Source organism: Haliotis rufescens, unplaced genomic scaffold (assembly GCF_023055435.1).
Source record: "Haliotis rufescens isolate VD_foot unplaced genomic scaffold, xgHalRufe1.0.p SCAF_24, whole genome shotgun sequence".
In the NCBI taxonomy this organism is placed as follows: domain Eukaryota; kingdom Metazoa; phylum Mollusca; class Gastropoda; order Lepetellida; family Haliotidae; genus Haliotis; species Haliotis rufescens.
This window is the reverse complement of record NW_025963935.1, coordinates 5,956,208-5,975,080: the sequence shown is the minus strand read 5'-3', so window position 1 is coordinate 5,975,080 and position 18,873 is coordinate 5,956,208. Positions and strand designations below refer to the sequence as shown.

Here is an 18,873-nt window from a genome sequence, read left to right as displayed (position 1 = left end):
AAGGTATCGTACAGAGAACACAGTATTGTGATACACATGGTATAATGACAGAGAACTGTAAAACATGTAGAACAATGTAGCACTGTATGTATTGTCAGCAGTGCTCGACATTCAAGCGGGTCCGGGGATCGTAAAGGAGTGCTGCTTCCGTACCAGAATCTTGGACCTGCCACATTATAACCTCCAACACTCGGTTAAAGATAGGACCCCTTGACTCTCAGCTTAACCTCCAACACTCGGTTAAAGATAGGACCCCTTGACTTTCAAACTTAACTTCAAACACTGAGTCAGCAGGGGCAAAACGATACACCTGTGCATGATACGTTTTTTTTGTATCGATACAAGACGATACACTTGCAAAATATATCCCTTACCCCAGCATCTTTGTCAGTCAAATATCGCAAATTTATTGTAATTGGTGTGTCAAGTTCACTAAAATTGCAGCTTCTAAACATGTCTTCAGCTAGCTTTTCCTTTTGAACCTGCTTTGAAATATTTTTAGTCTCCTATTTCTCCTATTTGACATAAATATCGTGACTTATGTATCATGACATGTATCGTATCGTGACTTATGTATCATGACATGTCTCGTATTGTGACTTATGTATCATGACATGTATCGTATCGTGACTTATGTATCATGACATGTATCGTATTGTGACATGTATCATGACATGTATCGTATCGTGACTTATGTATCATGACATGTATCGTACTGTGACTTATGTATCATGACATGTATCGTATTGTGACTGATGTATCATGATACGTATCGTATCGTGGCCTTGCTGTATCGTTTCACCCCTAGAGTCCAGGGTTTCATTTAGTACACCAATTCCCCGTATTTCCCCTTCGGAGAATAACTTTGAACGGATATAGAGCTGGACACATTCAAAGCTTCTCTACCACATATAATCGAACACCCTCGCACTGAAAACATATGCATTTGAACACACAGAGAGCATTAACAGTGCACCAGTGGATGTGCACCAGTGGATGTGCCCGGGAACCACGTCGACCTGAGACGGTGATTCCAGGAGCCATGATTCTAGGAACTTTGATTTGCGAACCCTGATTCCAAGAAAAATTGTCGCCTGACACAGTGATTCTGGGAACTGTGATTCCTGGAACCATGATTCTGGGAAACTTGACCCCAAGAACCAGAACTTATCATGATAAACAACATGAAATGGGTTTCCAGGAACCATGCTTCCTGCTTCCAAGGCTCCAAGAAACATATCTTCAGGAACCAAGACTCCAAGAACCACATCTTCAGGAACCAGATCTCCAGGAACCAAAAATCCAAGAACCATATCTTCAAGAGCCATATCTCCAGGAACCAAGACTCCAAGAACCAAATCTTCAGGAACCAGATCTCGATGGAACCAAGAATCCAAGAATATTCTCAAGGAAGCGTGACTCCAGAAGCGAGACTCTGGCAGCCATGACTAGGCCTTGTCTCCGGCCAACTCTCCCGCCATGGACACCGTCTCCACGGACGTGCTCTCCACCTTCACAAAAGTCTGCAGGAGGTTCTGAATCTCCTCCAGGAGTGGCTCACAGATCTTCTGATACCCCCGTCGCGTCATGTGGAGATAGTCGTGCATGTCATGATGTGTTATCGTGCCGTCGGCGTTCACGAACCAGCTCGCGTCGATGTTGAGGAAGGTGACGTTCCCTTTCCCCTTCAGCTGCTCTGCCAGGCTCGTGTTGATCTGCAGGATCTTCTCGCGGAGGTGGTTCCGGTTTTCTCCGCGAGGAGGAATGCCCTGGAGAAAGATCAATTTATATCAATCAATCGGATTTGACCCCAAACAATCACATTAAATCAGACCTCAGTTTTCGCTACCGCTAAACAAAGATCTGAGGACATCCCATTAGGGGTCATGTCAGAACGACCTTTCATCCGACCAATCAGAGCATCGCTTACCAGATTATGAAAGTGACAGTCGGAATGTGATAGTTACGGGTTTAACGACTGAATCCATTCAATGTAGACCATCTATAAGCCATTCCAGAATGTTCTTTTGTTTAGGTTTCAAATTTGTAATCGAGAATTTGTCAAAATATGTTACGAAGCGAAGTCGCAAATTTGAAATTAGTGCCTTAAAGCACGAGAAACCTGCCTTCTGATTGGTCATTCCATTGTTCGGTCAAAGTTCGTGCTAGGTCGGTCTGACGTGACCCGTAATGGGATGTCCTCAGATCTTTGTTTAGCGGTAGCGAGAACTGAGATCTGATTTTAATGAGATTGGACCCCAAATTTCAGGTCAGTGGTATGAAAAATATAAAGTATAAGATTCTAAATTCAAATATTTGTATGTTTTCCTCAAAATGTTCAGTAGGGAGGGAAAAAGAAAAGTATGGGCATGAGGAAGGCATGAAGTAAGTTTAGAGTTACCTCCCTTTCTTTATTGACGGATCTGTCATAATTCATCATAATTCATCATAAGTCATCATAATTCGCAACAAGTCTTTAAAGTTTAAGGGAAGTGGTAGTGATAACGATAAGTCATAATTTTGACTTCTAATCCATAATAAAGATCTTTCAGGTATCCAAGTTGCAAAAGCTACAAGCTACTAGGCTACAAAAGCTACTAGGGCTGTTATGATTCACTCACGTATTCGGTGAATTGAACCATATCCATTCATGAATTCAATTCGTAATTCGCGATCACTAGAATCGAATATTTATGAATATGCAGTCATGTGCATTTACATACCCTGACCATTAAAATATCCATAAGAACATATTATATGCATAGATTTCTTTAAAGACAACAATCTTTAATATTTAATTTGACAGTATTTTAGTCACTGGTCATTGTCACATTTGAGCAGATACTAGTACCTGGATGAGTGCAGTATATAAATGTATAATAAATTAATAATTAACAAACCATGTCAAATAATATATTTTGCTAATGCTTCACTGAATATCATAAAAAATACATCAACTGCAGACTTGTTATTGTATTCGTGAATAAATATTCGTATTTGTTACCCTATATTCAGTATACTCATCGTATTCACCTAATAGTGTATTTGTTTCAGTCCTAGTAATTACATACAGTGTTGTCTAAAAATGTAAGCAAACAACTCAAAAATGATTTATCATATGTATTTTAAGCAAAGTCAAAGCTCCAGATAAGCTTTTGGTGTTGTGGGTATTTTACCCATGCATTTTAAAATCATTGGGTATCATTAATTCTATCTGGGTATTCAAATTTCTGTTACCGACTAGTTTTTACACATGTGGGTATTTAAAGTAAAATATTTAAATCACTATTCATCTGGTCCCTGCAAACTGGTGTCGTGTGGGTTCGAGAGCTTTATAGGACTCAAAAATACCATGATACTTCCACAAGAAAGTGTGATGGCAAATGATCATGATGTAACTGTCATCGTGGAGTTTGGCAAGGTTGGCGGAATGCCCGTCTATAATTTCAAAATAAGTTGCTGATTTGCTAATCGAATACGCAGGGTTACTTCACAATATTTTGATGATATGCACAAGTTTTATTTTTGTAGCGTATCTGTAATGTTCGTTGCGTATTTGATACGCTTGGATTTTATTTTACTGCATATTTCTGCATTTCTGATTTTACGCAGATATGCAGCTTATCTTGAGCTCTGAAAGTTTATCTTGAGCCCTGCTTAACACACTGAGAATAAAACCAGATATACTATTCAAAAGAAGTTAAAGAACACCCAATTTCTTCAATGATTTATAGAGTATACAAATATTATTTTTAATTGATATCTGGTAGAATGAGATGGTAACCATGGTAATGTGACTTCAGATGTTTACCCTGCAGGGAGATGAGATTTGTAAATCAACTGCACACTGATCCATTCACCAGAGTAATGATGCAGCAATTTCAGCATGCTAGGGTTTGGATTTGGTGCTTGGTAAATGTGGACATTATCTACTATTTGTAATGTGTGGATTGTTGTGACTGACTCACCATGACGACGACCTGAGCCTGGGGCTGCTTGGTGTGTATGGCTGAGACAATCTCCACGATGCCCCCGACAACCTGCTCCCCTGTGTGGTCGTGGTTGTTGGTGCCCACCAGCATCACCACCACCTGAAACATGGTACAACACACCTGAAACATGGTACAACACACCTGAAACACGGTACAACACACCTGAAACATGGTACAACACACCTGAAACATGGTACAACATCACCTGAAACATGGTACAACACACTGGTACAACACACCTGAAACATGGTACAACACCCCTGAAACATTGTACAACACACCTGAAACACGGTACAACACACCTGAAACATGGTACAACACACCTGAAACACGGTACAACACACCTGAAACATGGTACAACACGCCTGAGACACGGTACAACACACCTGAAACATGGTACAACATCACCTGAAACATGGTACAACACACCTGAAACATGAACCAACATACTTGAAACATGGTACAACACACCTGAAACACGGTACAACACACCTGAAACACGGTACAACACACCTGAAACATGGTACAACACACCTGAAACACGGTACAACACACCTGAAACATGGTACAACACACCTGAAACATGGACCAACAGACCTGAAACATGGTACAACACACCTGAAACATGGTACAACACACCTGAAACACACTTCAACGCACCTGAAACATGGTACAACACACCTGAAACATGGTACAACACACCTGAAACATGGTACAACACACCTGAAACACACTTCAACGCACCTGAAACACGGTACAACACACCTGAAACATGGTACAACACACCTGAAACATGGTACAACACAACTGAAACATGGTACAACACAACTGAAACATGGTACAACATCACCTGAAACATGGTACAACACACCTGAAACATGGACCAACACACCTGAAACATGGTACAACACACCTGAAACACGGTACAACATCACCTGAAACATGGTACAACACACCTGAAACATGGACCAACACACCTGAAACATGGTACAACACAACTGAAACATGGTACAACACCCCTGAAACATGGTACAACATCACCTGAAACATGGACCAACACACCTGAAACATGGTACAACACACCTGAAACATGGTACAACACAACTGACAGACAGACAGACAGATTGCGGCAAACCAACCTTTGGTTCCATGTTGTCCAGTTCCCCATTCTGTACGCGCCACAACACGTGCTGGGTTTGGTCGGCGCCGATTCCAAAGTTGAGGCAGTGGAGAGGTTCAAACATCTGCTGCCAGATCTGAAAGTCAACATCAGACTAATCAGACGGAAACATCACTCACAACAGAATTTAGAGCCCCCTATTTCTAATTTTGAGAGTGTACTCATGAATAATTACTCCTAAAGTCGACAATGACCAGAAATACATAAATAGCCATATGGCTACAGGTAAACATACAGGTCTACTTACGGGCATATGCTGCAGCTGTGCGATCAGCGAGTCTCCGATGAACACGACCTCCGGCTCTCTCTCCTTGGCCTCCAGCAGGAAGCGCTTGTGCTGAACACACAAACAGAAAATGGCCTTAAACGGTTTTTAGTCCTCATCATTCATGTTATAAAACCTTTAAGGCTGCAATACACCAACATTTTCACTGTTTTATTCAAATTGTGTGGTGGCGGGTGCCGGGTAGAGCAGGACATCCTCACCCTTTTCCCTCATCCGTTTATATCTTTATCACTCTAAATAGTGTGTTTCTGGAGAAAATAGAGACATTATTATCTAGCGTTGGCATTTTGTATTAGTTAGTTTGTTTGTTCGTTCTTTAACGCCCCATTTAGCAATATTCTAGCTGTATGAAAGCGGTCTGTAAATAAACGAGTCAATCCAGTGATTGACATCAGAGGCATCGATCTACGCAATTGGGATACAATGACATGCATCAACCAAGTCAGCGAGCCTAAACACCCGATCCTGTTAGTAGCCTCTTCCCACAAGCATAGTAGCCTTTTACGACAAGCATTGGTTGCTGAAGACCTATTCCACACTGGATCTTCATGGGTTGCATTTTGTATTACAATCAAGTGTTAAGAATATTAAGACTGAAACGAAGCAGGATCCCTTGAGAGCACATAGTAAATATACATGTGAATGATACTCGGGGAGTTCAGGGTTCCTTGTAATGATCACCTTAAACATGCTTTATAATCATGTCATTATTGAATTCTCTCACTGATTATGTAACACTAAAACTGGTATCGTATTCGACGTAATAAGCGCCCCGCTCTTATAAGCGCCCACGGCGATATTTGCTCATATACTGGCACGTCAACAATCCCAATTAGCCCCCCTTCCAATTGATCTATGTAAACAAGACTTATTCATTCGCGTATAATACGCACTCCTGTGTTATGCACCATTAATATGGGCATTTAAATTCTGGAAAAATATATCTGCCGTACATAAACATTTCAGGCTGTCAGCATAAACCACGAAATTTATCTTTCAACTCTGTTTTTTTTCTCACCAAAATAATATTTTAATAAGAGTCCCCTATTTCTAATTTGGAGAGCGCCCTGGGCACTTATTACGTCGAATACGGTATTACCGGTACACGGTAAAAGCCGCAAAGTCGATGTATGCAGATATATTTGTCTGAAGTGTCGCACGTGGAAGAAAACATAACAGCATACAATGGACACCACAACGAAGACCTAGGTATCACAATAGTCTGCAATGTCAGGAAACACACAGCCCACCACTACCATATTCGACAAAACAATCGCCCAGGGCGCTCTCAAAATTAGAAATAGGGGGCTCTTATTAGAATATTATTTTGGTGAAAAACAACAGAGTTGAAAGATCGTAAATTTCGTGGTTTATCCAGAATTTAATGAATTAAGGGTGCGATAACACACGTATTACATTGATCAATTGTGATACTATAATCAATCGAAAGGGGTGCTAATTGGGATTGTTCACTAGCCAATTGTTTAGCAAATATCGCCGTGGGCGCTTATTAGAGCGGGGCGCTTCATAAACTTCACTGAAATATCTTAAATTCATGTATTCTTCAAGTCAGTTTGGGCCAAAATGTCCCCAGATTCATGCCATGGCAGAAACAGACCTATTAGCTGGCTATAACTGGAAACAACAGATGCACAGATTCAGGTCAATGACACATTACACATGAACGAACTCATTGACTGATTTTCAGAAAACTTCCACGTTGTACTCGGGAGGATCATTCTTTACCTGAAATGTGCTTCACACACTCAGGACCGCACTCAACAATATCCCTGCTACATGACAGCGGTCTGTAAATAATCAGGTCTGGGCCAGACATTTAATCCCGTGATTGACATCATAAGCATTGATCTTGTCAATTGAGAGATAATGACATGCATCAATCAAGTCAGCAAGACAGTCCATCCGATCCCATTAGTCGCCTCTCATGACAAGCATGCGTTGCTGAAGACGAATTCTTCCTAGGACCTGCACTAGGACACACGCGTCGTCAGGCTCGCTGACTTCCCAGCTAACACACGACGTTGTCGCTGACTTGGTTGATGCATGTCATTGATCCCAATTGCGAGGATTGATGCTCATGATGTCAATCACTGGATTGTCTAGTCCAGTCTCGTTTATTTACAGACCACCGTCATACAGCTGCGATATTCCTGAGTGGGGCCTTAAAGAACAACAAACAAAACAGGGCCACACACTTTGGGATATGTCAAAATGTAATTTTATGGCCTTATATATATTCTGTTGACAGTTTTGAGGTACACCATATGATATGTGAAAGAAATAGCTTCTTCTTTCGACTATGGCAGATTTCAGATCCCATGACGCTCTCCTGCTAGGGAGATGTGCTTCTAGTTCAGCAGATGTACACCTGACATGGGTGAGCTGAACCTTCTACTCTTGTGTCTGTCAAGTTTATATACATTTAATTGTGCTCTTAAATAAACGGGACCATTTGTTATAGAGTTAAAAGACAATATTTCTTGATGTGCAATACGTATTGGCACCAAAAACATATGCAGTAATAATTAATTCATCCTCCGATATAAAGTCCCGTCGGACGGGCACCTGTCAGCTTACTCGTGTCGCGGTCTGCACTGCGACAGCCATTTCCTGTCACGTTTAGCTCGCGATTCTCACGTGCATCACGTACCAAACTCATCCAGCGTCCGTCTCCCTGCACATCCTCCACAACTTGTGCTTCCGCCGCGGGGTTCATTCTTTAACAGACCAGATAATCGGGAAAATGTCGCAGCTTTGATGATGATTATGTGCCTCGAAACTTCATCAACATTTAACCGGAAGAAAGGTTAGACAACTCTCATACTCGATGACAATGAAGACCGCTAAAACTGATACACGTGTATTGAAGACCTTTTTCAGTCGAAAGATTTCCTTCCTTGTTGTAAGAGGGACTTCAGACAAGGTGGAACACGAGTATTGTAAGGGTAACGCTATTTTTCAGGGCATTATTATTTGCAGAAGCCCGAGGTCTTCCATTAACTGCCCGACGAAGGAGGGCAGTTGAAAGACCGAGGGCTTCTGCAAATGAAAATGCCCTGAAAAACAGCGTTACTGTTATTACAGCTAAAATGGATTGAAGTTTTCATCAAATAAAAAGTAACAACAATATCGGTTTTGAAACATTTACTGCAATCGACACCAATGTCACTGACCAACTTTTACAAATATGGAAACGTCATAGAACAAACCAGATGACGTCACTATTGAACGTGACGACACGTATCCCTATCCTATGACGTCACCTAACAACGGGCGTGATAATGGCCCGTAGTCAAGCAATATAAGGGCATTATCAAGATACAGTGGCCCGCTCATTTCTTATAACATGCGGGCGGTTTAAAGATAATTCTACCCATTTTAGCTATAATTCAATGATATTTGGTGACTAGTACAGAGAGCTACGAATCGCACAACCCACGTCCCAATGTTGTATGGCTTATCAGAAAAATACAGGGTCCGAGTTTCAAATAACCTGTAGGAAACATTCCATCTCTGAAATATTTAGTAAAAGGTGTTTTCGTTAAACTGTCTTTCAATAGATAACATAAGATAGATACGCGGTAAATCGCAAAGAACAGTGAAGAACGATGCGTGGTTTATTTCACGATAAAAAATTATTCTATCATGACGTAATTTCTGGAGATTCGAACATGCCCTCGCTAATTGATGACGTCGTAATTTGGACGACATTATTTTTAATAGGGAAGTGTCTCGTGAGTTGTTCCCCTTAGATGTACCAGGACAACGTAGATAAACGCAATGCATCCATAAGATATGACAATCGGTATCGGGAGAAAAGGTACAGATAATCGACATAGGGATTTTGAGAGTATGTTAGAAAAATCAAACTTTTTTTACCCACTGATTCGTAAAATGGACTTGTCCGACACTTCAGAGGTCGGATTCTGATTAAAACTTGTACATTTTACCAACATCCTTCAAGAGGCTGTACATATAACGTTGATATCTCATATAATTGTTTGTTTGTTTGTTTTTGAACACCGTACTCAGTAATTTTTCATCTATATGACGGCGGTATATCTGTAAATAATAGAGTCTGAACCAGACAATCCAGTGATGAATATCATGAGCATCGATCCGCGCAATTGGGATCGATGACATGTATCAACCAAGTCAGGTAGCCTGACCACCCGATCCCTATTAGTCGCCTTTATCGACAAGCATAGTCGCCTTTTACGGCGAGCATGGGTTGCTGAAGACCTATTCTACCCCGGATCTTCACGGGTTTGATATCTCATACACGAAAAAACGACCAGTGTTTGTTGTTTATCGTTGGTGCTGCGCCCCTCATGGTTTATTCTCCCTTCAGTGACGTCGTTTATTTCTAAAATATATCCATCATCCATCTACATATGTGCACTTGATGTAAAATCAGCCCAGAACTTTAATGTAAGAATGTTTCTGTTTACTATGTGTTGTTTTACCTTGCACTCGGGCATATATGACGGCGGTCTGTAAATAATCGAGTCTGGACCAGACAATCCAGTGAATGACATCATGAACATCGATCCACTCCAAGCTCGTGGCCATTTGTTCGACTGGGTTCCGTCTAAGCGCAGACAGGCATAGCTAAACTATTTGTCAACTTGTTGCGTGATTCACGTATATTTCCCCCATGTATCATATATATTCCAGCTGCTATTGAAAACACATCGGGACTTACAGTATCATTCTGTATGATTGAACACATTCAACTGTATTTTGGGAATATTTTTAAATGCAAGACATATGTCAAATTACAAATTATTCCTGGGGGATTTTGATCGAAAGAGTCATATACGCATTCTGATTGGTTTGTCGTATTTTCGCACACATCATTTATCGAGAGGTTTGGTTGGTTTGTTGTTTTACGCCGCACTCAGCAGTGGAACGAAAAAAATATATTTATTATAAGATTCCAAATTCAAATATTTGTATGTATTTCCTCAAAATGTTCAGCTGGCAGGGAAAAAAGAAAAGTATAGACATGAGGTTGGTTGGTTAGTTGGTTTGTTGTTTAACACCGCACTCAGCAATATTCAAGCTATACGACGGCGGTCTGTAAATAATCGAGTCTGGACAAGACAATCCAGTGATTGACATGAGCATCGATCCTCGCAATTGGGGTGGATGACATGCATCAACCAAGTCAGCGAGCCTGACCACGCGTCTGTCCCAGTGTCCCAGTGTGTCATAATCGTTCGATAATCGATAATCAGTTTCCTCAAACCACCGATCATTCTTGAAATGGAGCTTGTCTTGTCGAGGTATGTCCCATGGGGATTGCTGGTCGTAGTTAAGCGACGAAATGGATCGGGCAGTGAGCCCCCGTGTCTCGGCTAATTGCGCGTCATTGCAGCCCGCGGCGTGGATTGTTGCTCACACTATCGATCACCGGTTAGCCGGGTCCAGATTCGATTATCTACAGGCCGTCGTCATACAACTGGAATATTGCACAGAGCGGCGTAAAACAATACGCAAAACCTCTACCTATATTCTCGTGTATATTTCACCCGACCGAGGTTCCAAAGCGTTAAGGGGCGGTCGGGTAGCCTAGTGGTTAAAGCGTTCGCTCGTCACGCCGAAGAGCCGGGTTCGATTCCCGACATGGGTACAATGTGTGAAGCCCATTTCTGGTATCCCCCGCTGTGATATTGCTGGAATATTGCTAAAAGCGGCGTAAAACCGAACTCACTCACTCACTCTGGACACCCCACTGTAACACCGTCAATACGAGTTGAAGCAGCCATATATAAAGGTAAACTACACATGACACTTTCACTGTGAATATAAGCTATTTCCAAAACGTTAATCTCCAACGCACAGAGCGGCTTAAAACAATACACTAAACCTCTTCATACTCCGGTATATTTCACCCGCGTTAACCTCCAACAAAATATGTGTGATAAAAGAATATCATTAATAATTTTACCTTTGTCATCCAGCTGTGCGTTTAATTGATACACTTGTCAGTGTATGGTGATCTCTGCCCTCTAGCCTCGCGTACACACACAAGTACACAAGACCCAGCGTTCAATACATACAGGCTCCTTATATAGCGATTAGTGATCAGTGAAGCGCATTAAGAGGCGTTTGTATACAGTACTGACGTTCACAGCAGATAGTGTACAGTGTATTGGATCGATGACAGTTGACATATATAAGCTGTGATCGTCTATTGCTGAAGGACATATGTTGTTTATATCACACGTTATCCCAGACGCTGTTTGCCCTGTATAGAATATGGGGCACCAGGGTGGTTGTCAGGGGTCCTGGCCTTTGTCTGTGTGTCAAGCTATTGGTACCTGTCTGTGAGGTATGGGTTTTACACACCTTATATTCATGCTATATTATAGCGGGAGGGTGGGAGACTGTGGTCTACCTCACGAGGCGACGCTTTCACCGCGAGGCTATCCTGCCACAAGACATGCTGAGTTTGATTATCAATCTGAATGATTTTTTCATTTTTTTAAATTACAGTATGTGTGCTCTCAGTGGATGTGTGTGAAGCACAAATTATTATTTTTACGTCACTCATCTGAGCAGTTTCACTTACCCACACACTACCACTCTCACTCGCTGTCTCACTCACTCACTCCTACTCTCACTCGCAGTCTCACTCACCCACTCACTCCCTACTCTCACTCACCGTCTCACTCACTAACCCCTACTCTCACCCGCCGTCTAACTCACTAACTCACTCCTACTCCCACTCACCGTCTAACTCACCCTCTCCTTCTCCCACTCACCGTCTCACTCACTCACTCCTACTCTCACTCGCCGTCTCACTCACTCACCCACTCCTACTCCCACTCACCGTCTCACTCACTCACTCCTACTCCCACTCACCGTCTCACTCACTCACTCCTACTCCCACTCACCGTCTCACTCACCCACTCACTCCTACTCCCACTCACCGTATCACTCACTCACTCCTACTCCCACTCACCGTCTCACTCACCCACTCCTACTCCCACTCACAGTCTCACTCACTCACTCCTACTCCCACTCGCCGTCTCACTCACTCACCCACTCCTACTCCCACTCACCGTCTCACTCACTCACTCCTACTCCCACTCGCCGTCTCACTCACTCACTCACTCCTACTCCCACTCGCCGTCTCACTCACTCACCCACTCCTACTCCCACTCACCGTCTCACTCACTCACCCACTCCTACTCCCACTCACCGTCTCACTCACTCACTCACTCCTACTCCCACTCGCCGTCTCACTCACTCACCCACTCCTACTCCCACTCACAGTCTCACTCACTCACTCCTACTCCCACTCGCCGTCTCACTCACTCACCCACTCCTACTCCCACTCACCGTCTCACTCACTCACTCCTACTCCCACTCACCGTCTCACTCACCCACTCACTCCTACTCCCACTCACCGTCTCACTCACCCACTCCTACTCTCACTCACCGTCTCACTCACTCACTCCTACTCCCACTCGCCGTCTCACTCACTCACCCACTCCTACTCCCACTCACCGTCTCACTCACTCACTCCTACTCCCACTCACCGTCTCACTCACTCACTCACTCCTACTCCCACTCGCCGTCTCACTCACTCACTCCTACTCCCACTCACCGTCTCACTCACTCACTCCTACTCCCACTCACCGTCTCACTCACCCACTCACTCCTACTCTCACTCACCGTCTCACTCACTCACTCCTACTCCCACTCACAGTCTCACTCACTCACTCCTACTCTCACTCGCAGTCTCACACACCCACTCCTACTCCCACTCACCGTCTCACTCACTCACTCCTACTCCCACTCACCGTCTAACTCACTCACTCACTCCTACTCTTACTCGCCGTCTCACTCACTCACTCCTACTCCCACTCACCGTCTAACTCACTCACTCACTCCTACTCGTACTCGCCGTCTCACTCACCCACTCCTACTCCCACTCGCCGTCTCACTCACCCACTCCTACTCCCACTCACTCCTACTTTCACTCGCCGTCTCACTCACCCACTCCTACTCCCACTCGCCGTCTCACACACCCACTCCTACTCCCACTCACCGTCTCACTCACTCACTCACTCCTACTCTTACTCGCCGTCTCACTCACCCACTCCTACTCCCACTCGCCGTCTCACTCACCCACTCCTACTCCCACTCACCGTCTCACTCACCCACTCCTACTCCCACTCACCGTCTCACTCACTCACTCCTACTCCCACTCACCGTCTCACTCACCTACTCCTACTCCCACTCACCGTCTCACTCACTCACTCCTACTCCCACTCACAGTCTCACTCACTCACTCCTACTCTCACTCGCAGTCTCACACACCCACTCCTACTCCCACTCACCGTCTCACTCACTCACTCCTACTCCCACTCACCGTCTAACTCACTCACTCACTCCTACTCTTACTTGCCGTCTCACTCACCCACTCCTACTCCCACTCGCCGTCTCACCCACTCACTCCTACTCCCACTCATCGTCTCACTCACCCACTCCTACTCCCACTCACCGTCTCACTCACGAACTCCTACTCCCACTCACCGTCTCACTCACTCACTCCTACTCCCACTCACCGTATCACTCACTCACTCCTACTCCCACTCACCGTCTCACTCACCCACTCACTCCTACTCCCACTCACCGTATCACTCACTCACTCCTACTCCCACTCACCGTCTAACTCACTCACTCACTCCTACTCTTACTCGCAGTCTCACACACCCACTCCTACTCCCACTCACCGTCTCACTCACTCACTCCTACTCCCACTCACAGTCTCACTCACTCACTCCTACTCTCACTCGCAGTCTCACACACCCACTCCTACTCCCACTCACCGTCTCACTCACTCACTCCTACTCCCACTCACCGTCTAACTCACTCACTCACTCCTACTCTTACTCGCCGTCTCACTCACCCACTCCTACTCCCACTCGCCGTCTCACCCACTCACTCCTACTCCCACTCACCGTCTCACTCACTCACCCACTCCTACTCCCACTCGCCGTCTCACTCACTCACTCCTACTCCCACTCGCCGTCTCACTCACCCACTCCTACTCCCACTCGCCGTCTCACTCACCCACTCCTACTCCCACTCGCTGTCTCACCCACTCACTCCTACTCCCACTCACCGTCTCACTCACTCACCCACTCCTACTCCCACTCGCCGTCTCACTCACCCACTCCTACTCCCAATCGCCGTCTCACTCACCCACTCCTACTCTCACTCACCGTCTCACTCACTCACTCCTACTCTCACTCACCGTCTCGCCCACTCACTCCTACTCCCACTCACCGTCTCACTCACTCATCCTATCCTACTCCCACTCACCGTCTCACTCACTCACTCCTACTCCCACTCGCCGTCTCACTCACTCACCCACTCCTACTCTCACTCACCGTCTCACTCACTCACTCCTACTCCCGCTCACCGTCTCACTCACTCACTCCTACTCCCACTCACCGTCTCACTCACCCACTCACTCCTACTCCCACTCACAGTCTCACTCACTCACTCTACTCTCACTCGAAGTCTCACACACCCACTCCTACTCCCACTCACCGTCTCACTCACCCACTCCTACTCCCACTCAACGTCTAACTCACTCACTCACTCCTACTCTTACTCGCCGTCTCACTCACCAACTCCTACTCCCATTCGCCGTCTCACTCACCCACTCCTACTCCCACTCACCGTCTCACTCACCCACTCCTACTCCCACTCACTCCTACTCTCACTCGCCGTCTCACTCACTCACTCCTACTCTTACTCGCCGTCTCACTCATCCACTCACTCCTACTCTCACTCGCCGTCTCACTCACTCACTCCTACTCTCAATCGCCGTCTCATTCACTCACTCCTACTCTTACTCGCCGTCTCACTCACCCACTCACTCCTACTCTCACTCACCGACTCACTCACTCACTCACTCCTACTCTTACTCGCCGTCTCACTCACCCACTCACTCCTACTCTCACTCGCCGTCTCACTCACTCAATCCTACTCTCACTCGCCGTCTCACTCACTCACTCCTACTCTTACTCGCCGTCTCACTCACCCACTCACTCCTACTCTCACTCACCGACTCACTCACTCACTCACTCCTACTCTTACTCACCGTCTCACTCACCGTCTCACTCCTACTCCCACTCACCGTCTCACTCACCCACTCCTACTCTCACTCGCCGTCTCACTCACTCACTCCTACTCTCACTCGCCGTCTCACTCACCACTCACTCCTACTCTCACTCACCGTCTCACTCACCCATTCACTCCTACTCTCACTCGCCGTCTCACTCACTCACTCCTTCTCTCACTCGCCGTCTCACTCACTCACTCCTACTCTTACTCGCCGTCTCACTCACCCACTCACTCCTACTCTAAATCGCCGTCTCACTCACTCACTCCTACTCTCACTCGCCGTCTCACTCACTCACTCCTACTCTCACTCGCCGTCTCACTCACTCACTCCTACTCTCACTCGCCGTCTTACTCACTCACTCCTACTCTCACTCGCCGTCACTCACCAACTCCTACTCTTACTCGCCGTCTCACTCACCCACTCACTCCTACTCTCACTCACCGACTAACTCACTCACTCACTCCTACTCTTACTCGCCGTCTCACTCACAGTCTCACTCCTACTCTCACTCGCCGTCTCACTCACTCACTCCTACTCTCACTCGCCGTCTCACTCACTCACTCCTACTCTCACTCGCCGTCTCACTCACTCACTCCTACTCTCACTCGCCGTCACTCACCCACTCCTACTCTTACTCGCCGTCTCACTCACCCACTCACTCCTACTCTCACTCACCGACTCACTCACTCACTCACTCACTCCTACTCTTACTCACCGTCTCACTCACCGTCTCACTCCTACTCCGACTCACCGTCTCACTCACCCACTCCTACTCTCACTCGCCGTCTCACTCACTCACTCCTACTCTCACTCACCGACTCACTCACTCACTCACTCCTACTCTTACTCACCGTCTCACTCACCGTCTCACTCCTACTCCCACTCACCGTCTCACTCACTCACTCCTACTCTTACTCACCGTCTCACTCACCGTCTCACTCCTACTCCCACTCACCGACTCACTCACTCACTCACTCCTACTCTTACTCACCGTCTCACTCCTACTCCCACTCACCGTCTCACTCACTAACTCCTACTCTTACTCACCGTCTCAGTCACCGTCTCACTCCTACTCCCACTCACCGTCTCACTCACTCACTCCTACTCTTACTCACCGTCTCACTCACCGTCTCACTCCTACTCCCACTCACCGACTCACTCACTCACTCACTCCTACTCTCACTCACCGTCTCACTCCTACTCCCACTCACCGTCTCACTCACTAACTCCTACTCTTACTCACCGTCTCACTCACCGTCTCACTCCTACTCCCACTCACCGTCTCACTCACTCACTCCTACTCTTACTCACCGTCTCACTCACCGTCTCACTCCTACTCCCACTCACCGACTCACTCACTCACTCACTCCTACTCTTACTCACCGTCTCACTCCTACTCCCACTCACCGTCTCACTCACTAACTCCTACTCTTACTCACCGTCTCACTCACCGTCTCACTCCTACTCCCACTCACCGTCTCACTCACTCACTCCTACTCTTACTCACCGTCTCACTCACCGTCTCACTCCTACTCCCACTCACCGACTCACTCACTCACTCACTCCTACTCTCACTCACCGTCTCACTCCTACTCCCACTCACCGTCTCACTCACTAACTCCTACTCTTACTCACCGTCTCACTCACCGTCTCACTCCTACTCCCACTCACCGTCTCACTCACTCACTCCTACTCTTACTCACCGTCTCACTCACCGTCTCACTCCTACTCCTACTCACCGACTCACTCACTCACTCACTCCTACTCTTACTCACCGTCTCACTCACCGTCTCACTCCTACTCCCACTCACCGTCTCACTCACTCACTCCTACTCTCACTCGCCGTCTCACTCACTCACTCCTACTCTCACTCGCCGTCTCACTCACCCACTCACTCCTACTCTCACTCACCGTCTCACTCACCCACTCACTCCTACTCTCACTCGCCGTCTCACTCACTCACTCCTACTCTCACTCGCCGTCTCACTCACCCACTCCTACTCTCACTCACCGTCTCACTCACTCACTCACTCCTACAATCACTCGCCGTCTCACTCACCCACTCACTCCTACTCTCACTCGCCGTCTCACCCACTCACTCCTACTCTCACTCGCCGTCTCACTCACTCACTCACTCCGACTCTCACTCACCGTCTCACTCACCCACTCACTCCTACTCTCACTCGCCATCTCACTCACTCACTCCTACTCTCACTCGCCGTCTCACTCACCCACTCACTCCTACAATCACTCGCCGTCTCACTCACTCACTCACTAATACTCTCACTCACCGTCTCACTCACCCAGTCACTCCTACTCTCACTCACCGTCTCACTCACCCACTCACTCCTACTCTCACTCACCGTCTCACTCACCCACTCACTCCTACTCTCACTCACCGTCTCACTCACCCACTCCTACTCTCACTCACCGTCTCACTCACTCACTCACTCCTACAATCACTCGCCGTCTCACTCACCCACTCACTCCTACTCTCACTCGCCGTCTCACCCACTCACTCCTACTCTCACTCGCCGTCTCACTCACTCACTCACTCCTACTCTCACTCACCGTCTCACTCACTCCTACTCTCACTCGCCGTCTCACCCACTCACTCCTACTCTCACTCACCGTCTCACCCACTCACTCCTACTCTCACTCGCCGTCTCAACCACTCACTCCTACTCTCACTCACCATCTCACCCACTCACTTCTACTCTCACTCACCGTCTCACCCACTCACTCCTACTCTCACTCGCCGTCTCACCCACTCACTCCTACTCTCACTCACCGTCTCACCCACTCACTCCTACTCTCACTCACCGTCTCACCCAGTCACGTCTACTCTCACTCACCGTCTCACTCACTCACTCCTACTCTCACTCGCCGTCTCACCCACTCACTCCTACTCTCACTCACCGTCTCACCCAGTCACGTCTACTCTCACTCACCGTCTCACCCACTCACTCCTACTCCCACTCACCGTCGCATCCACTCACTCCTACTCTCACTCGCCGTCTCACCCACTCACTCCTACTCTCACTCACCGTCTCACCCACTCACTCCTACTCTCACTCACCGTCTCACCCACTCACTCCTACTCTCACTCACCGTCTCACCCACTCACTCCTACTCTCACTCACCGTCTCACCCAGTCACGTCTACTCTCACTCACCGTTTCACTCACTCACTCCTACTCTCACTCGCCGTCTCACCCACTCACTCCTACTCTCACTCACCG

General features: G+C 46.7%; 1 protein-coding gene across 1 annotated transcript; it reads right to left on the bottom strand.

Moving 5' to 3' along the window:
* Nucleotide 1: 1 nt before the first annotated feature.
* On the bottom strand, nucleotides 2-8,282 carry LOC124125693 (platelet-activating factor acetylhydrolase IB subunit alpha2-like). Its single transcript, XM_046489040.2, has 5 exons — nucleotides 8,130-8,282; nucleotides 5,420-5,509; nucleotides 5,132-5,248; nucleotides 3,969-4,091; nucleotides 2-1,769 (listed from the first exon to the last, which is right to left on the bottom strand). Exons 1-5 carry the CDS (start codon nucleotides 8,193-8,195, stop codon nucleotides 1,449-1,451), a joined length of 717 nt encoding a protein of 238 aa, XP_046344996.2. The 5' UTR covers nucleotides 8,196-8,282; the 3' UTR covers nucleotides 2-1,448.
* Between the last annotated feature and the right edge of the window lie 10,591 nt (nucleotides 8,283-18,873).

Coding starts and splice junctions, on each gene's coding strand:
- LOC124125693 (XM_046489040.2), bottom strand. CDS start 8,195: ATGAACCCCGCGGCGGAAGCACAAGTTGTGGAGGATGTGCAGGGAGAC. Junction 5,249..5,419: donor CACAGCTGCAGCATATGCCC/GTAAGTAGACCT, acceptor GTTGACTTTCAG/ATCTGGCAGCAGATGTTTGA. Junction 4,092..5,131: donor TGGACAACATGGAACCAAAG/GTTGGTTTGCCG, acceptor ACCATGTTTCAG/GTGGTGGTGATGCTGGTGGG.